The sequence below is a fragment of the Neofelis nebulosa genome, chromosome 2, assembly GCF_028018385.1.
Source record: "Neofelis nebulosa isolate mNeoNeb1 chromosome 2, mNeoNeb1.pri, whole genome shotgun sequence".
In the NCBI taxonomy this organism is placed as follows: Eukaryota; Metazoa; Chordata; class Mammalia; order Carnivora; family Felidae; genus Neofelis; species Neofelis nebulosa.
Window position 1 is genome coordinate 95,441,436 of NC_080783.1, and position 21,994 is coordinate 95,463,429.

The following is a 21,994-nucleotide window of genomic DNA, read 5'->3' on the forward strand; positions in this document are numbered from 1 at the left end:
AGCTTATAAAGCATCTTTTGATGCTCTTCAGCTTTAATTCTACCTTATTTCATATCAGGATCATAACCCTTTTATTGCTTTCAGGTACCTGATGAATCTGTCCATTATTTACTCTGTAACCTTCTTTTTGTGTATATGGTAAAATAAATTTAATTATATAATTAACCATAGGCAGAAAACTAAAGGAATAATTTGGCTATACCCTTACTCTAATCATATCTCTATTCTATGTATTTTTTTTTTACTTTTGATTAATTTTTGAAGCATAACAGTACAGTGTTATATTAGTTTAAGGCAATAATAATGCTTCAACAATTTTATCACTTCTCCGTGATCATCACAGTAAATGTGTACTCATAATCCTCTTTTTCTATTTCACTCACAACCCTACACATCTTCCCTCTGGCAGGCATCAGTTTGTTCTCTATTCTTAAGGGTCCATTTTTTTTTCTCTTTATTCAGTTGTCTTGTTTCTTGTGTTTCAGTGCTTTTTTTTTTTTTTTAAGGTTTTTTAAAAGTTTATTTATTTTTGAGACGGGGGAAGGGGCAGAGTGAGGGGGGGGAGAGAGAGAACTCCAAGCAGGCTCCACATTGTTCAGCACAGAGCCCAATGTGGGTCTCGAACTCACGAACTGTGAGATCATGACTTGAGCAGAAATCAAAAATCGATACTTAACCAACTGAGCCACCCAGGCACCCGTTTTGTTTCTTAAGTTTCACATATTCGTGAAATCATATGGTATTTGTCTTTCCCTAACTTATTTCACTTAGCATGATATCTTCCAGATCTATCCATGTTGCTGCAAATGGCCAGATCTTATTCTTTTTTATGGATGAGTAATATTCCATTATAGACTTATACCACATCTTCTTTAGCCATTCATCTACCAAAAGAAACTCCAGTTGCTCCTAAATCTTGGATCTTGTGAATAATGCTGCAATAAACACAGGGGAACATCTATCTTTTCGAATTTGTGATTTCATTTTCTTTGGGTAAATACCCAATAGTAAAATTATTGGATCACGTTAATTCTGTTTTTAGTTTTTTGAGGAACCTCCATATTACTTTCTATAATGGATGCACCAATTTGCATTCCCACCATGCATGAGGGTTCCTTTTTCTCCAAATCTTTGTCGACACTTGTTATTTCTTACCTTTTTTATTTTAGCCATTCTGACTTTGTAGCCTTTTTGCATCAATGAATCCCTTGTTTGTAGCAGACACTTGGATTTTACAGGACTTATTCTGTGTGTGATGTGATCATTGTTATGTGTGTTTATCTGTTGTGTGTTCTTTCTTTTTAAAACAATTTTTGCTGGTCCTTAGGAAGTTCTATATTTTTATTTTAGTAGCTATCTTTGCAGTAATACATTTTTTGTGCCCTTCATTCCTTTAACTCTAAGTATTTGCAATTGGTCTGACATTTTAATTTAACTTAATTTAATCTATTCTACTTGATATTTTGAAAGAGACAGAGAAAGAACATGAGCTAGGGAGAGGGGCAAAGGGAGGGAGAGAGAGAGAATTTTAAGCAGGCTCCATAATCAGCGTGGAACCCAATTTTTAAATGGGTATTTTCTGATTACCACTTATTATCTATTTATATTTAAATCAATCATCTCATTCTACTTCCCTCCCCCCTCCTCGTCCTCTTTTTGTCCCAACTTCTCATTCTACTACAAGTTTTACATCTTCTTCTACCTATATCCTCAGTTTTAGTCTTAGCTCTAAAATTAAAGAAATAAAATGCTCACCACAGGCCCTCTGTCAAAGTTTCCCCAGTCACATCTTGGTTGGATGAAGTTTATTCTCCTGTATGTTGTTAAATAAGGAAGCAACTAGCCACATGTAGCCATTTAAAATTTCAGTTATACTAGCCACATTTCAAGTTTTCATCATAGCCACATATGGCCAGTAGCTATAATTTTGGACATCACAGCAATAGAATGTTTCTAACACTGCAGAACGTTCTATTAGGGCAGCTCTAGTAGATTCCTCAGGAAGGGTGAATATGTACAGAAATGTGTGCATACAAAAACTCAGAGAAAATATTTTTATAGTCTTGACTATGTGGACACTTTGGTGGCATATAGTATCTTTGGTTTATACTTTTTACTTACAGTTCTTGAAAATGCTGCTCCACATTGCCTTGCTTTTGAGAAATCTGACATCTAATTCTCTTTCCTTGTAAATTATTTTCATTTCTTTGCCTAGAAGTCCTGAGAATTTTTTTTCTTTAAATATTTAAGTTCTAAAACTGAGGGTTGATGGGGGGTGGGAGGGAGGGCAGGGTGGGTGATGGGTATTGAGGAGGTCACCTTTTGGGATGAGCACTGGGTGTTGTATGGAAACCAATTTGACAGTAAATTTCATATATTAAAAAATAAAGAAAAAAAAATAAAAATAAAATAAATATTTAAGTTCTAGCAGTTTTATAGTGATGTATTTTGGAGTTCATTACTTCTGGTGCATCTTCCTCTATACCCAGGGAGCTCTTTCAATATATAAATTCAGGTTTTCTTTTATTTCCAGAAAGGTTTCTTGGATTGCAGTTTCAAATATTAGTTCTGATCCAGTGTTTTGGTTTTTCCTCTTCAAAGACTCTGATAAAATGAATATTACTTCTACTTTTCCTATCTTCCATTTTTACTAGTTTCTCTTCAACTCCTTTAACTATTCATCCATTTTCATTCTCTTGGCTGTTTTTGTTTTTCCTTGTTTACTTTTATCAAATTTAAATGTAAATCTATTCTCCTATAGGCCCTTTGTAATTTAGTCTTTATTTTTGATATGGTTGTCTTTTTCTTCTACTCCTATCCTGAGAGTTAAACCAGCTGTGGCTTCATTTCTTCATGGAGTTTTTTGGTCCATTTCTGCTCTTGGCTCTTAGTATTTCTGATTAAACATGATTCTTCATATTCCCCAAGCTGGTTTGAAGACAACTTACTTCTTTGGAGTGTTACAATTTTTTTCCTGTTTCGTGGTCAATTTTGTGGGAAATGTTTTCATTAGCTGAAATGACCCAATCTGCATTTTCTGTTTTGTTTTGTTTTGATAGTAGTTTTGTATGGATATGGTCTGCTCTTTACTAATCCTAGTCATGTCACAGTTTAAAAGTGCTCTCTTCTGCACCATTTCTTTAATGGATTGGGAGAAGGGGAGGTGACAGAGATTGATAGGTTTTATTTCTTTTGCATTTCTGCAGGATTCCTAACTTCCCCCTTATTCCTTTTTTCCCATCACCATTTTATCTCAAAGGGGCAATTCCTTCTCCATATATCTAGTTCTTCCCAAGGCAACGTCTGAGTATCTACTTCTACTTCTAATCCTACTTAAAGTCCCTTCTCTGTAGCCAGTGCTGTGAATTATCAAGCCGTACCTGAACTGAGTATTAATGTTAGGCTCTCTCCTTCTGGGGTGGCTCCGTGCTCCATCTAAGTCTTCTGCATCCCTCAGCTCTTCTGAAGACTCCCTGCCCGCTCTCTACACCCACAGGCTTACAGTACTGGGAACTCCTTTGAAATTTGGCTTATTTCCCAACTTAGAGTTAATTTGAAGGTCACTAAGGTCTCTATCTCTTAGTAATGCCAAAGGCATAGATTTATTTACTTATTAATTTCATGGGGTTTGGGGGATAGCTGGGAGGGAGAAAGCGTAGGACAATTTGTTATCAGGTAGCTGTCACTATTCTCCAGAACTCCAAATGTTTTTTGACAATTACAAAGCAGTCCACTAAATGGATTATACCATAATTTATTAAACCAAGCTTATTTTTGGAAACTTTTATTGTGTCTACTTTGACACTAGAAAACTTTGTTGAACACCATTCTTATACATTAATCTTTATGTATTTCTCATTATTTCTTTAACAAACTGTTTTGGTAATAAAACTGCTAGGTCAAAGGATGTGACCATCTTTTGTCATATGCTATGAGGCAGTCCGATGGTAAGCACTCTATATAAAATATGCATGTCTTATTCTTTGGCCTATTTGGAAGTAGTTTTAAAATCTTAAATACGAATAGCAGATACATAAAAGTCTCATTAAATTTTAATGCTTTGCTTCTCAAGTGTGTCTAAGGCTTAAACATCTATTATAGTAAGTTTTAAAAATGTTAGAACAATAGTTAGCTTTCTAGTGTTAGATACCCAAACCTCAGTTACCTTTTCTGCTTCCCGCGTATCATCAAAAAGTCTCCTCTGCCTTCTGGCAGGAATTGGTTTAGCTGTTTCCCAGGCTTCTACCCACATATTGCTTGGAATCTTCATTCGGGCACTCAGTTCTCCTTTCAGAACCATGTTGCCCTTTTCATCAATGACTTCCTCTTCAATATAATCCCGGGGTGAGTACCACCTCACAAAATCTTCCAGAAAACAACCTGGATTCGCTGCCTAAAATAAGGCAAAAAAAGTTCAGCAGAATCCAGTAACAATCAACAGTTAGTGATAAGGTTGTTTGCAAAATCATACTTTCACCAAAAATTACCTAATCTTTACAAAATCTAATATGTGACCTGAGTGTGGGGGTAGCCTTTAAAATAGGCCAGATGTTCAAGTACCAAAATCATTTTCTTTTGTTGTCTCCACTTTGCAGAAAAAGAACACATTTTCCTTCGATGAATTTAGACATAAAAATCTGTTGTAAAATGAAAATAACTCTCTTAAGTGGATTATAAGTTATATAAGTTAGTTTAAAATTATAGCATAGTAACAACTCAATAGTTGGAAAAGTACTCAATAGTTGGAAGAGTATCAAATAAGCTTGACTCAAGTAATTAAATAATACAAAACACAATTAGAATAATAACACAATAATGGAAAAGTTCTACTCTTTTTTTTCTCTCAAAAATCAATACTGGTACTGCAGTAAGTATCAGCCAACCTCAGAAATGTTCTATTCAGTCATCGAATTCTTGTACTTTATACAACAAATTACCATCACATACATTGCTTTTGTGTTGTTAAGGAACTAGAATTCTAACTATTGCTTTTCAGCTTCTGAAACCAACTAATTAAACTTTCATTTACTGGATAAGTCTATAGAATTAATGATGATGCACGCCAAAGTTCTTAAGTAATTCTACATTCAAGCCTGGAAAAAAAGTAGAGGCTTCACAGTGTTAGTGGTAAGGCATGGAAGTCTTCTTGCAAGTTTCCAGTGATGTATTAGTAGAGTACTAAGGATGGGCATGTATGTATGTATATATACACAAACTCAAAGAATATGTGTACACACATTAAACACATACCTTTTTAGTTATATTCTCTACCACAACATATACTTCCTGCTATATGTACTATTTTATTTGCCTATAATAGTTAAGTGATATAAACATTAACAAGAATGTGCTAATAAGCAGAAAGGTCGGGGCGCCTGGGTGGCTCAGTTGGTTAAGCATCCGACTTTGGCTCAGGTCACGATCTCACTGTCCGTGAGTTCGAGCCCCGTGTTGGGCTCTGTGCTGACTGCTCAGAGCCTGGAGCCTGTTTCAGATTCTGTGTCTCCCTCTCTCTCTGACGCTCCCCAATTCATGCTCTGTCTCTCGCTGTCTCAAAAATAAATAAAACGTCAAAAAAAAAAATTAAAAAAAAAAAAGCAGAAAGGTCATTTTCTTCCTTTTTAAATTAAAATAACTCCAGACCAAAATGAAAACAGACATGATAAGAATAGTAGCCTTAAATGTGAAGAGCAAAACTGCCCATTTGTCCTCACTGAGTCCCCTGACAACCAGCTTCACCATCCCCATCAATTCAAGAAATTCTCCTGAGGGATGAGGACTCAGAGGAAGGTTCTTAACTGAGAGTCAGCAACATAAACTTCCAACGACTATGCATCATGGCAATAAAAAAATGCTGCAAACTGCAATGGGTCAAGATTACTGCATGACTCAGGATTCATGTACAAAGATCTGGTTATTAACCAGGCAACACCACACCCACATAAAAACATCCCGTAGTACACAAGTTAAAAAAGACCTTTCACACCAAAATTCTTCCTTCTGGCTTGCCTTACTGTACCATGTACCAGGCTTAACCTACAGCTACCAAAAAAGGGTCAAGGCTCACTTCAGCTGTGTTTTCTTTCTACTGTTACAGGTATGTACTCCAAGGAAATGCTTGAGAATAGGTCCTGCCCTTCTGGAACTGAGAGGGGCAGGTACCTAAGGAACCTATCAGCATCCACCCAAAGCTCTGCAGACTCTCCTAAGGGCCCCTAATACTAGTCACCCCCATATAAAAAAGGAGAGGCAACCATATCTACTTTAGAGTGACTATGTATTTCCTTAAACCTATTAACTGATTCCCACATAGGCAGGGGCAGATGTGTTAAGTTGGCTATTTGAAATATAATCTTTTTATTAAAAGAATATTTTAAGAGATTTGCAGGTACCCAAATGAGTCTAAAAGAGTCGAATGAGCTTAGTTTTGCTGAGGTACAGTGTTGGAATTACACAGAACCTTCCCATAAGGGGCTAATATGTTTCTAGAGGAAAGCTTTTACAGTTTCGATTATGAATTTCCTCCTAGAAGTGCCTCTGCAAGGATGCGGTAGCAGCACAGGGGCAGATAAATATGAAGGCAGCTAGAGGTCAGGTAGGAAAACAACTGCTACAGAGGCTGGTACTTCCTGTTGTGCACATACATCATAAGCCAATTCCCTTTTTCTACCTTTTTGATTTAACACATGCCCTGAGAGCCAACTGTCCTCTCTTTTTCCACTGTTACGATTTTGTTTTAAAACAATACATCTCTTTTGTCTCATGGCAGAACAAAACACACAGATATTCCCTATCTTCTTAGTCTCTAAGAAAAACATGTACCTATCAAGAAGTTTACTAAAGACGTTTTTTTCTTTTGGTAAAGATGGGGGAAAAAAGCAGGGAATAAAAGCATTCCCTTTTACTGTCCTACAATCTGCTAACAGGGACGATAAAAGTGACATAGGTTTTCATAAGTTGTTTCTGTTGAAAAAAATGAAACTCAAGCTGGCATACAGCACAACAGCAGGACTGATTGGAGGCTATGGAACAGGGAGATGGAGACCATCACAGATAGCAGCAGGTCAAGGAGGAAAATCTGGGCATGGGAAACAGTTCAGAGTATCAGCAGGAGGCACAGGGAAGGCCTATGGCCCACCAGGCTACCCACTTGGGGTTTTTGTTCTGTTTGTTTTAATATACACGGCCTTGCCTCCACTTTCAAGAATAAGTAATTCAAAAACAAGGGCATCTGGATGGCTCAGTTGATTGAGTGCTGACTTCAGCCCAAGTCATGATCTCATGGTTCATGAGTTCGAGCCCTGCATCAGGCTTGCTGCTGTCAGTGCAGAGCCTGCTTTGAATCCTCTGTCCCCTCCTCCCCCCGCCGCCTTGCTCCTCCCCTGCTTGTGCACTCTCTATAAAAAATAAATAAATACACATTGAAAAAAAAAAAAAAAAAGACCTTTTTCATCCCTGGGTTTTTAAGCTAATAAGCCAATGTCACCATTCTCTGAATGCTCTATGTTCCAACACAGGCCTATATCTAACCCTAAAATATTCTTCTTCAGGTAGCAAATGCCTACTTACCCTAAAGTAGTGACTCTTCTGAGAAACCCTCCATGACCCACTCAGTAGAGTCAGTCACCTTTCTGACACTGCCTTCATAAGTGAACTCATCACATCTCCAAAACTTCAGTAGACTGTAACTGAGTATAATCAAGCAGCCTATGTTAAATCTTAAGCGTTTCCTAAAAGCTGTGCATTAAATTGGATAAACACATAAAGGAGAAAAACATTCCAATGCACATACAGAAATGATTCAATTCTCAACTTCCAACTACTATTCAAAGATTGTTCTTTTCTTGTTTTAAATTTAAGAACCAAGTCTGGCTATGACCTTTAGGAGATAAACGTAGGATGCTGTAACTACTAATGATCTCAAAACATTTAATAAAAAAGACATTCAGGCCTTCACACCACTTTAGAGAGTGACTTTCACAGCTTCATCCCAGAATAGCTCCAAACAGACTCCGAAGCTCTGACAGTGTGACCCACCTTAAAAGACTCCATATCTGAGAGCAGACAGGCACTCTGCATGCGTGCTCGGAGGTGAGCCCCTTCTGCTGATGTTCCTAATTTAGCTAGAACCTCCGACTGCTCCTCCAGCAGATCTTCTGTCATAGGTGCTGGTTCCTGTGAAGCACAAAAGGACAAAGCTCATGAACAGCTTTTTTTAGAAAAAGCAGAACTATAAAAATAAAGACAACAATTATTTCATCTCTAGCAGTCACAAAATCTGTATTTAAAAGAATTCAGAGAAATTCACAAGATTTTTAGAACCTACATAAAAAATTAACAAATTAATAACAAATATGACTTTCAGCATACCTCCCCCCCAACAAATAAGATTATCATGTTTTTCTTGACAGGATTAACAGCCAAAAGACAGGAATTTGGGTGCACTGAACATTTTCCTGCCTATTAATGATAAGAAATGAAGTCCTAATGATATGTTTATGTGTGTCATCATTAGTTACAACCAGGTTTTTATTACAACTAGTAAGAGAAGAAAACTGATAAATATGAAAATTAAAATAAAGGCAAATAATTTGAATCTCAACTAAAAGACCCCAAATAACTAAGTCTTATGTTGGCAAAGCTGCTTTGAGTTTAGGTTCCAAAGACATTCTAAATACTAATTCCCACAAGAAGTATTTGGATTTTTGTTTTAGGAATCAGAGACATTATATATTTTAATGGTAACCCCAAATAAAAAAGAAGCTAAGGCAAATCTAAAGGAAGATACAACTGTAGAATCATTTTAAGAGTGACAGAAAACATTTCAAAACTGCTGAAAGGGGCTTAAGGAAAGTTCTGAGAATTGATTCCATTAGATTTTATATCTGAAATATGAAAGCACTCAACAATCCAGAGACTAACCAAACAAAGCTTGCCTGCTTTGTTGTTAAAGCCAGAAAAACATGGACTTTTCTATTCCTACATAGTAAGATAAAGTCCAGTGGAAGTAAGTGTTTAGAGCACCTTGACAATAAATACATTCCTTCTAGATTTCAAGAGCTTACTGTAAAGCAGGGTTTCATAGCCTCGGCAGTAATGACATTTTAGACTGGATAATTTTTTTGTGGTGGGTGTGTCCTTTGCATTGTAGGATGTTTAGCAGTATCTATAGCCTCTACCTATCAGATGCTTACAGCACCACTCCACCTAATGACAAGAAAAAATGTTTCCAGGGGTGCCTATGTGGTTCAGTCAGATAAACATCTGACTTCTGATTTCAGCTCAGGTCATGATCTCAGGGTTGTGAGATCAAGCCCTGCATCGGGCTCTGCACTGAATATGGAGTCCACCTCAGATTCTCTCTCTCCCACTGTCCCACCCCCTGCTTGCTCATGTGCACACACACTCTCTCTCAAAAACAACAACAAAAACAAACAAACAAACAAACAAACAAACAAACAGAAAAAAGTTTCCAGGCATCACCAAATATCCCTGGGGGGTCAAAAAAATCACTCCTCATTTAAGAACCAATGACATAAAAATAAATAATTTTCACAAATATCTGTCAATAATAAAATAGAAGCATGGTAAAGCCATAGCATTCAAAACACATAGCAACAAACAAAATAACTGTTTTCTTCTATCTTCCTCATTTTGGAAGTTTTTTCTTTTTTTAATGTTTTATTTATTTTAGAGAGAGAGAGAGCGAGAGAGAGCGAGCATGAGCAGGGGAGGGGCAGAGAGAGGGGAAGGCACAGGAAGAATAAAGCATGGCATATACTCAGTAAATGCTAGCAATTAGAGACAAAATACTTAGGTTTTCATTATGAGCTTCACATTGATATCAAAATACCTCAAATTAAAAAATGAACCCCAGTGAAGCAGGCCTTCAGTCTTTCCATTAGGAAGGAGCTACTTTTCATTGTCCTACAGCCCTGCAATCTCAGGATGATAGGAAAGAAATGACATGTTGAAAAGACACTGACAACCCTTCCTACCTGGAAATCTCAGGCCAACTCTAAGTGGAAAAGAACATGATCAAGAGGAATATAAGCAGGAAGTAGCCTGTGGACTATACACTTAAATATTTACCCCTTCTAAATATGCCCAAAGCTTTCTCATATACACGATCTCACGTGAGCACTGAGAAGAGGTCAGGGCATTTTACAACTGATGAAACAGAGGCGCAGAGACAAGTGCCCTACCCAAGATCAAGGGGCAAAACGACGAAGCGTCAAACTGAAGAGAGAATCTCAGACATCTATCTGATGCCAACCTTGAGAACTACTAGTTTGGTTCAATCCACTAGTTTACGACTCTTGCTCTAACAGATCCTCCATAGTTTTCTCTTCTAGCCCTGGCATTAGAATATTGGGTAGTCTTTAAGCTTTTTCTAACCATAAATTTTAGGTTGAACTAAATCTACATGAAAGGAATACAAAAGAGTGCTTAAATTCTTATGAAGCAAGGATCTATATAAATTATTTTTGTGTGTGATATAGGCAATTGATTAATGGCACATTTTAAGCTAATTTCTTAAGTGTGAAAGTGTGTTTCAACTGAAATCATTTTGAATTCCAATCATTTTATGTAAGTACATATACAATGATTATAATTTAAGTGAGATTAACTTTAAAGAAAGTAAAACAGACTAAAAATCTGCCCTGATTTGCCTAAATGTAAGATATAAAAATGAATTTCTAAAAAAAAAATGATGCATGCTGAGGAAAAAAAAGTTTAAATTATTCTAGATTTAGATAATAAATTTGAATATGAAAAATGAAGCATCTAAAATAAACAAAGGAAGTATATAGCCTTTTGAAAAAAAAATAAAGATAGAGCTTCCAGAATAACTTTCTTGGACTCTTCATTAACCCAATCAAACCAAGATAATACATATGCGACTGGCCCGTTAAAAATAAGAATATTGTTAATTAAAACTTGGAAAGAAAAAAGGCATAAAAAAAAAATTAACTTTTGCTGGACACTTACATGACAAATGTTTTTAAACACAGTATGTGGTTTAATACTTAACAACCCGGAATGATACAAACTGTTATTGGTTTTTAAGGTATTTAATATTTGTTTATTTAAAAAAATTTTTTTTAGTATTTATTTTTGCAGAGAGAGAGAGAGAGAGAGAGAGAGAGACAGAGACAGAGCATGAGTGGGGGAGGAGCAGAGAGAGAGGGAGACACAGAATCTGAAACAGGCTCCAGGCTCTGAGCTATCAGCACACAGCCCGACGCAGAGCTCGAACTCACGGACAGTGAGACCATGAGATCATGACCTGAGCCAGAGTCAGATGCTCAAACGACAGAGCCACCCAGGCACACCATTTAATATTTGTTTATTAAACAAATAAATAGGTAGTGTTTTAAAACTGGAGATATCTTAGAACAAGATAGAAATACTTTCCTTTTCTTCTTGTCAATCAGTGATATTAGAACCACTTAACTTTTTAACCACTTTTGTGAAGTATAAATCGACATTTAAAGGGTACATTTGATAAGTACATACCCATAAAACAATCACCAAAATCAAAATAATGAATTTATCCATCACCTCTCAAAGTTTCCTTATGGCCATTTTTAGAATATCCATTAAAAAATGAACAGATAAACAAACTGTGGTATATCCATGCAATGGAACACTACTAAGCAATAAAAATGAATGAAGTACTTATATACACAACAAAATGTATGAATCTCAAAATAATGAGGCTGAGAGAATTCCTTCTTACAAAAAAGTAAAAATAAAATTTACTCAAAATTTTAAAAAATGCAAACCAATCTATTATTATTTGCTTTTAGAGATTAAAACAAGGCTCAGAAAGAAAACAGAGCTTGTACTAGCAATACTGTTAGTAGGTGGTAGTGTTAGAATATAAATCTAGTTTCAGTGGATTCCAAAACCAAGGTTTATACCACAAGATCTCAATGCCAACTGCATGCACCAAAACAAAATTAGAAATAATACACTCTTGGTTTCTAGCATTAGAATGTTCTGTCCTAATACTAAAAATGAAGAATGGAATACCTAAAAAATAGAATTCAGTTTTAAAAGAATAAAGCAAAAAGGCTAAGGCCTATCAAACAAAAACATTAATCTTGTAAATGACAGCCACCTGGCAAAGAAATAGTATAAGCATGGACAACAGAGTTAACAGAATCCATGTTTAAAATTATCAAGCAAACATCCCAACACCTAACTCTATGATTATTAATCAATCAAATCCATGTTTCAAAATATAAAAACTGGTTACAAAACTTTCAAGTAAATCCTTGCCTCTTGAGAAGCAATACTAGCCACTTATATAAAGAGAAAGTCCTCTGAAGAATAACAACTAAAAACTGAGTGCTTATTGTGAACTAGAACTGTATTCACTTATCATGTGCTATTTCATTTAAAATTCACAATTATCTTGGGGCGCCTGGGTGGCTCAGTTGGTTAAGCATCCAACTTCGGCTTGGGGAATGATCTCACGGTTGGTGGGTTCAAGCCCTGCATTGGGCTCTGTGCTGACAGCTCGGAGCCTGGAGCCTGCTTCGGATTCTGTGTCTCCCTCTCTGCCTCTCTCTCTCTCTCAGAAATAGGTAAACTTTAAAAAAAATAAAAATAAATAAATTTTACAATTATCTTAATGATAACCTCAATATGAAGGAAAAGCATTTGATAAAATATAATACCTCTTCATGAAAAAAAAAAAAAACAAAAACACAAAAACTCAAAACCAGGAACAGAAGACAACTTCCTTGATATGATAAATGATACCTCTATTAGATACCCTCAATGATTATTACATGCTTTCTTCCTGATACTGAGAACAAGAGAAAGTATCCATATACTAATCACACTGCACTGGTGGTACAGTACAATAAGGCATGAAAATGAATTAAAAAGTGTAAAGGTTGGAAAATCAAGTTCAAACTCTCTATATTAGCAGATAACGTGAGTGTGTCTATAGAAAACTCCAGGCGCGCCTGGGTGGCTCAGTTGGTTAAGCATCCAACTCTTGATTTCAGCTCAGGTCATGACCCCAGGGCCGTGGGATCTCTAGCCCTCCACTGAGTTTTGGGCTGAGCATGGAGCCTGCTTAAGATTCTCTCTCTCCCACTGCTTCTCTCTCCCACTTACATGCCCTCTCTCTCTAAACAACAAGAACAACAAAACTCCAAGTAATCTACAAACTACTAAAAGTAATAAGTGAATGTACTTAGATTGCTAGATCCAAAATCCATATACAAAAATCAACTGTTTCCACATATCAGGGCAAAAATTTTTAATGGAAAAAAAAATTTTTTTTTGAGAGAGAGAGGGCAAGACAGGGAAAGTGGCAGAGGGAGAGAGAGAGAATCTTAAGCAGGCTTCATGACTCACCATGGAACCAGATGCAGGGTTCAATCTCAAGACCCTGGGATGGTAACCTGAGCTGAAGTGAAGAGTGAGCCACTCAACCGACTGAGCCACCCAGGCCCCCTTAAATGGAATTTTTAAAAATGTCATTTGTAACATTTAAGAAATTACAAAGCTTTTGAATTAAATCTAATAATAAAAGATATGCAAAACCTCTACATTAAAAACTATAAAACACTGATAAGGGAAAGTAAAAGAAACCTTAAATAAAATGAGAAGTATTTCATGGTATGGGACTCAAAATTGTTAAGATGTCAATTCTCCCTAAGTTGATTTATAAATTCAATGCAATATGAACTGAAATCCCACCAAGATTATTTTGTATGTGGAAAATGAAAAGCTGATTCTCAAATTTACATAAGAATGCAATGGGCAGCCAAGATAATCTTGGAGAACAAAGTTAGAAGATTTATGCTACATGACAGAAAGACCGTAAGTTACAGTAGAATAGTCTATTATTAGCACAAGGATAGACAAAGAGACTAATGGACAGAATACATAGCCAGAAACAGACCAACACACATATGATCATGTGATTTAGAACAAAGATACCACTGCCATTCTGTGGGGAAAAAGCAAGTCTTTTGAATAATGGTGTTGGAACGAACATAGCTCCATCTCTTTATAGGGAAAAGAGAATCAACCACTTCCTCATACCAAACACAGTCAATTTGAGGTGGATCACAAACATAAATGCAATAGGTAAAACAATAAAGCTTCCAGAAGAAAACATAAGAGACTATTTCTAGGACAATGGGGTAGTTAAAAATTTCTTAAAAGGGAGACAAAGCACTGTCCCCATAAGATAAACATTAACAGACCAGACTTTATTAAAATTAAGAATGCCTATTCAACAAAAGGCATCATTAAGAAAGTGAACAGATAAGCCATAGACTGGAGACTGTGACCACACTAGGAGAAGGCTCTTGGAAGCCTGTATTTGATATTTTTCAAACTCTGTCCCATGGGCCACCTCTTGTTCCTGATTTTGCTTTGTACCCTTTCACTATAATAGATTATAGCTATGAACATGGCTATATATATATGTGCTAAGTCCTGTGTGTCCTCCTAGCGTATCATCAAACCTGGGAGTGGTGACACACCAAATGTTAGGGATTATGCAGAATAAACCACAAGTATTATACACTGTTGGAGGGAATATAAACTAGTTCAACCACTCTGGGAGACAATTTGGCAACATCTACTAAAGCAAAAATATATTTCTACCATGTGGCACAACAACTCTACCCTTAGAAATTTATCCGAAAGAAATTAAGAACCTATGTTCACCGAAAGACTCATAAGAATGTTCACTTATTTGTAATAGCTCAAACTATCAACAACTCAAATTCCATCAGCAGGTGAAAGGACAAGCAAATTGTGGCATGTTCACATAATAGAATATTACAAAGTAATAAAACACACACAAATACTGATTCAGGTAACAATATGGATGAACTCACATGTGGTAGTTAAAAAAAGTTCAACACAGAGTGGGAATGATTCCATTTAAACACAGGGGGCGCCTGGATGGCTCAGTCGGTTGAGAAACCGACTTCAGCTCAGGTCATCATCTCACGGTTTGTGGGTTCGAGCCCTGCGTCGGGGTCTGTGCTGACAGCTCAGAGCCTGGAGCCTGCTTCAGATTCTGCGTCTCCTTTTCTCTCTGCCCCTCCCCCCACTTGTGCTCTATCTCTCTCTCTCAAAAATAAATAAATGTAAAAAAAATTATAAACGCAAAAGAGTAGGGGCGCCTGGATGGCTGTCAGTTAAGTGTCCAACTTTGGCTCAGGTCATGATCTCTCAGTCCATGGTTTTGAGTCCTGCTTTGAGCTCTGTGCTGACGGCTCAGAGCCTGGAGTCTGCTTCAAATTCTGTGTCTCCCTCTCTCTCTGCCCCTCCCCTGCTCATGCTCTGTCTCTCTCTCTCTCTCAAAATAAATAAACATTAAAAAATTTTTTTTAAATGTTAAACACAAAAAAGTGGAACATAATTTCATTTATGAGATTCAAAAACTGACAAAACTAAGCTATAGTGACAAAAGTTACAAAAAGAGTTACCTGGAAGGGAGCAGTGAGCTATGCTATCCAATACATCTGGCTATTTAAATGTAAATAAATTTATCAAAATTAAAAATTCAGTTCCTCAGTTGCATACACATTTCAAGCACTCAATGGACATAGTATTGGACAAGAGAGCTAGAAATGTACAGTTTTACCTTCACAGAAAGTTCTAGTGATCACTACTGTTCTAGGATGATGGGAATTTTCCATACTTTAATCTGGATGGTAGCTACATAAGTTTTTAAACATGAAAAAACTCACCAAGCTGTACATTTAAAATTTGTGCACTTTATATATAATTTATAAATCAATAAACAAGCAAATAAATGTTTTTTAAATGACTAGGAAAAAACATGTACAGTATATATAACAAAGGGTTTATATCTATCTAAAATATGAAGGACTAATACAAATCAGTAAGAAGAGGTCAGAAACCTAAATGAAAAATGATAGGCAAGTCAAAGGAAAAGATGGCCAAGAAACATACTAAATGATGCTTCAGTTCATGAAAAATCAGAGAAAACAATTTAAAACATTGAGATAATACTTTTGTCCACCATATTGTCTAAAATTTATATGACTGGTAATATCAATTGTTTATAACAAAATTAAGTATGAATGTAAGTACCATGAGTGCAAGAACCTTACTGTCAAGTTTACTGCTAAATTCCCAAGTTATAGAACAGTAGTTGGCATACATCAGGCACTCAATAAATATTTGTGCAAGGAGGAAAACAAGAAAGGAAAGCTGAGTAGAGAACAATATTTCCTTATTCCTATACATTCACCATTGACTAGAGTATAAAATAGGATCAGCCTTTTGAAGAGCAATTTCATAACTTGTATATCTGCTTATCTAGCAATTCCATTTCTTATTTTCTTAAGAAACACTCAAATGTGAACACACAATGTGAGAAACTACAAGAATCTGTACTGTAGCACTGTAATAGCAAAATCTAGCAATAACATCTATTGTGCATCAAGAAGGAAATGGTTAAATAAACTATGGCTCTTCTACGCCATGGAATAGTAGACAGCAATTAAAAAGAAATAAAGTGGATCTACATGTACTGACTTGGAAAGATCCCAAGACATACTAGGTTAAACAAAAAGTTGTTTAATGCACACATTTAAAAACAAACCAAAAAAATCCACAAAACTATGTATCATATGTATACACATGTATGTACATCAATGCATAGTATCAGGTATAAGAAACTATAATGCAAACCAGTAATAGTGGCTACTTCTAGAGATGAGAGTTGAATTAGTGGGTAGTGGCTTTTACTTATAAACTGGGTTTTTCACAATAAAACATACCCACATGTTGTTTATGCAAAAACAACCCCCAAAAAACTATTGCTCTACCTTAGGTGTTGTGTTGTTTCTGTTCTACTTCCTAATGTTTTAAAATGGCTTCAAACTTTATTTTTGAACAGATAAAACTAATCATATAGGGACACCTGGGTGGCTCAGTTGGCTGGGCAGCTGACTTCGGCTCAGGTCATGATCTCACAGTTCGTGAGTTCGAGCCCCATGTCCGGCTTTGTGCTGACAGCTCAGAGGGTGGAGCCTACTTCAGATTCTGTATCTTCCCCTCTCTCTACCCCTCCCCTGCTCACACTCTGTGTCTCTCTGTCTCTAAATAATAAATAAACGTTAAAAAAATTAAAAAAAAATAGTCATATAAATAAAAGGATTTTTACTTTTGTTCCTCCTCTCCTCTTTTTGGATTTTATTTTTTAAAGACCTGTGTACTCACCACTTAGTTTAAGAAATAACCGATCACTTACCATAAGGAACTACTATTTACCTAAACTTCAAAGCATTTCTCAATTTCAGAAATGGAAATACCTGAAAGCCCCCAATAGTTAATTTAGATTTCAAATCTTAGATCTTTGAACAAAGACTGCTTAAAGAATTGCTCCTACCCAAAGCAACCATTTCCTACTAGGATGAAGATACGAACAACAAAATAAAAATAATCAAAACTTACAGAACCAGTCCATATCCTACCTGGGTCACTGGAATATAGAGTGGTTCTCCATTATGTAGCAGAGTGAGTTTTCCATGCTGATGTAGTCGTCCTTCTGGTTTTAAACTTGCTGTCTCCTTAGGTCCTCCTTTCTTGCCACTCTCTTGTCCATTTCCTTTAAGTTCTTCAGTATCGCTTAGGCATTCAAAAAATTCTTCTTCACTGTCACTCCAAGAATCCCAAGATTTTCCAACCTCTCCCTTTTCCTTATCAGTATCTTTTACATTATCTGGCCCCAGCTGGTCTCCAGCTTTTCCAGCATCCCCTGGAAACATATCTGAAGTATTTGTCTTTCTCCCCTCATCACGGGCCTTCTTTCTTTCAATACAACAATTTAACATCTTAAGAAAACAAAAATAACATTTGTATTTAAATTAGTTACAGTTAAATAAAAACCTATCCACTTCAGTATTTCATTTGCCTTCCCATTCCTTCCCTGGACCTTCTTGTGAATGACAGTAACTGTAAGTAATCTACAGTAGCATGATGAGAATAGTATATATAACCCATTATTACATTTAGTATTAGAATAAGCTCCGATTAAATTAAGACCATATTTAGATACTGTCATTGAGAAATCTTTACCTGTAGTTTCTGATGCAGTAAACAACATCTTAGATCTGGGGGTCCACTTGCTAATCTATCAAATAAAGTAGTGGGAAAAGTTAGTTTTAGTAAAGTGGCTTCAGGTATGCAAATTTCTTTGCTACTATAAATTTTAACCATAATGATAAGAAATCAAAAGATTTCAACAGGTAAGATAATTGAAATGGAGCAAGTAAGACTAAAAGATCAAAATTTGTTTTATCCTTCTAGTCCACCAACAGCGAATATATTTTTCAAAGCTTAATAGCAAACTAGTAATAGCTCTCAAGCTAAGAGAAACTTAAAATGTCTCTAAATCCACCTCAGGAAGTAGCTAGGATACAGTGTTTCACACTATACAAAACAGATTAGATTATATATTCAGTTCTCAATTATTATTCTCAATATAAAAAACCACTGATCTCCACCTGTCTTTGCCAAGGGGAGCTTAAACCACCTCTTCTACACCACTAGGTTGCCAATAATCAGCCAAGAGATAAACCAGCTAAGAGAGACTAGCAAACTGACACAAGTATAAATATTTTTGGCTCAATCACCATTTCATATTACTCATATTATAATTCTGCCTTAGTATGGGTAGATGAGCAGTAACCTATGCAATATCGAAATATTTGGTAGCTATTTTATTAAGTGAAATGTCAACATAAATCCACAAAAAAAATTACAGGCAATGTTCAATATCTGAACTTATGAACTCTAAAGATGTTTTCTCTCCACCTATAAAAATATATGTTTACTATAGAAGACTTAGAAAATACACAAATCTATAAAAAAAACAAAAATAAAAATATAATTTCACACTCAGGGAAATTTCTGTTAACATTTGGCTTTATTTCTTCCCAATTATTTTTCTATAAATATAGATAAGCAAAACTGAAAGCACTTAGTGTACACAACACTATAATCTACTTTCTTGCAAATATTATGATCATTTTCTATGTTAGCAGATTCTTGGAAAAAACTTGTAATAGGTCCATAACTTTCCATTGTAAATCATACATTATGATTTACACTACTCTTTTATGTTTGGTACTTAGGTTGCTTCCCTTTTTTTCCCTATTATAAATCTGACACAATGAACACCTGTGAATATAAATCATGTTCAAAGTTTCTTACCACTTTCTTAGGGCAGATTTCCTAGAAGAGGAGAATTAATGTGTCAAAAGTATAATTCTTCTAACAAACAAAAAGCCTACATATACAAACAGAAATTGAAATTATTACCCTGGAATCAGAAAGTTGTTTTCCCATCTGAAACGCATTTCAAGAACAAATTCCTGCCAGAGGTGTGCCACTCCCTTCAATCCTCCATGGTAGAAATTGATCATACAAAGACACAAAGCCAATTTGTATGTTAAACTGTCAGATGGTGCAGATTTGAACTGATTGTAGAGATTCTGAATTTAACAAAGTAGAAACAAAGAAAAACTTGTTAACAACTTATGTGCAGGCGTAATCAAAAACTGGGAGTTTTTAATACTAAATCAACCTATCCTACCAAACTAGCTTTTATCAAATGTTTAATACATTACTGCCTAAATTGTTTTTACGTAGTCCCATGTTTTTAAGATTTCTTCAAGGACCAAAAAAATGAGGCTGTACTTCAGTGAAGCTAAAGTCAGAACTTTCCATTTCTTCTGTGGCATCTTCAAGATGTAATCCAAACATGTTGCTTTAAAAATCTTTTAATTATAAATGAATATAAACTTATTAATAAAACCAAACACACAGAATCAGAACTAAAAATAAAAAGCCTGTTTTTCCTCATTTCATGAAATCTAGTTCCCAAGAGTAACTACTGAAAATAGTTTATCTCTACACCTGTCCCTTAAACATCTCATTACTCAATTTATCTAAGACTTGGATAAGAAACACATGAAAATTTTACTTCATTTTATACAGTTTATTTCATTAGTTCTCCACTCACTGTCTAGTTTTGAAAGAGAAGAAACTGTTGCAAAACATCAAATTGTTAAGTTTACAAAAAGTCTACAATGAAAGAAATCCTACAATCATGCACAATATATTTATTTTTTTCACTGTTTCCAGAAAAGCTCTTACTACCCAAAATACAGATCAATGGCCAATGTAATAGGTCATAATCTGAGTGGAGGCCATGATGTCTACTCAAATTTTCCTAACGTGATTTTTAAAATACAAAGATCCAGGGCACCTGGATGGCTCAGTCTGTTAAGCATCCAACTCTTGATTTCAGCTCAGGTCATGATCTCATGGTTTGTGAGATACAGACCCACATCAGGCTCTGTGCTAACAACATGGAGCCTACTTGGGATAGTCTCTCTCTCTCTCTCTCTCTCTCTCTCTCTCTCTCTCTCTCCCCCTCTCTCTCTCTCTCTGAGCCTTCCTGCTTGCTCACTCTGTCTCTTAAGTAAATAAACATTTTTTTAAAAAGGTTAAAAAAATAAAATAAAATAAAATAAAATAATCCTTATGCCACCAAACTGGCAATAAAGCAACCTCTAGAAATTCAATACATTTTAAATATTTTAATATTAAACTCCAACCAACTTACATATTCTTCACTCTCTGATAGAGGATTATTATTATCTACTGCAGAACTTCCATCTAATGGTTTCTCAGAAGCAGCATCAGGGAATAAGAACTTAGAAGGAAAAAAAACACATTTCAACCAAATTTACTACTTTGTTTATATTCATAACTCATATAAACACTATTTTATTTTTTAATGGTTTTGCTGTTAAAAATGGAAATGTTCTCACTGTACTGGCCAGTGGTTCTACACTGTATCAAATATTTTTTGTTTTTCTTTGAAAATACAGTTTCAGCAATTAGCCAATTTTGGAAATCAGAGATTTTCCTCCAACATAACCACCTGGATTTGTAAACTAAACAATGCAAAACCAAAATTTCTTCATTATGATCCAAGATCATTAAATCTCCTTAAAAGTATTAAAGACAAAACATAAGAGAAAAATTTTAAACATCCATATATTCATGAGGTTCCATGAAGTTGTATCATCCACGAGTTTTCATACATGAAATATTAAGAGTATGATATTTAACACCATAACTTTACAAAATACCCCTTGAAAGTGGGAAGCTGCCTAAACCTGTAATGACCAGTTTATCTTTTCAATGTGGTTTATGTGTGTGTAGGAATAGTAAAAAAAGCAAAAAACAAAAAACAAAACAAAAAAACAGTGCATATGACAGCCAAGCTAAATAACTAGAATAAAATCTCTAAGGATATATTCTTAAGAAGGACCTTCTGTGCAAAAATTTATTTTCAGTCCTTTTACTTTTACTTTTCAGTCTTTTTTACACTGTTCCTCCCAAGTGTTTTGTGGTACTGCTGACTTGTGATTCCTTTTACTATGCACATGTTGCCACACATTACAGAACATGCCAAGACATTTTTTTTTTTTTTAATTTAGAGGAACTACTATGTACCAACTCTCACTACCAAGTACATTTGCAAACAATATCCTACTAATACCATTGTGTGTTACCGCCCACTTCCTACAGATATACAAACTGAAAATGTGGTTAAGAGGCTCCTTCAGATTAATGGCAAAGATGAGATCAACATCAAGTTTGCAAGTCCTGTATTCTCTTCTTTCCACTACTCAAAGGTTGTTTCCAAGATGGTCTTAATGCAAAAATAGCCAGAAGTATTATTATAACTACAATTATAGTAAGAACAGCTATCATTTATCAGAGGCCTATTATATGCCAGGCGCGTAACAGAAGGTCCTTCAATCCTCCCAGCAAACTCACAGGGTTTTATTACCCTCATTTATAGATGACGAAACTGAAGTTAAATAACTTCTTCAAAATTATACAGTAAGTCAGGATTAAAACCTGGTGGGCCCAGGCTGGGCCTGTTCCACCA

At 35.5% G+C, this 21,994-nt stretch overlaps 1 protein-coding gene across 6 annotated transcripts in view; it reads right to left on the reverse strand.

Moving 5' to 3' along the window:
* RAB3GAP1 (RAB3 GTPase activating protein catalytic subunit 1) overlaps window positions 1-21,994 on the reverse strand; it is a 111,630-nt gene that overhangs the window by 17,220 nt on the left and 72,416 nt on the right. For all 6 annotated transcript variants that reach the window (XR_009251601.1, XM_058694879.1, XM_058694869.1 and 3 more), the window contains 6 exons: window positions 20,654-20,743; window positions 19,345-19,517; window positions 18,100-18,154; window positions 17,496-17,855; window positions 8,038-8,175; window positions 4,166-4,393 (listed from right to left, as the gene is read on the reverse strand). Coding sequence is in view for 5 of the 6 variants with exons in the window: in XM_058694879.1 (XP_058550862.1) it covers window positions 4,166-4,393; window positions 8,038-8,175; window positions 17,496-17,855; window positions 18,100-18,154; window positions 19,345-19,517; window positions 20,654-20,743 (1,044 nt within the window). In the remaining variant the exon portion in view is untranslated. The remainder of the gene's footprint in view (window positions 1-4,165; window positions 4,394-8,037; window positions 8,176-17,495; window positions 17,856-18,099; window positions 18,155-19,344; window positions 19,518-20,653; window positions 20,744-21,994) is intronic.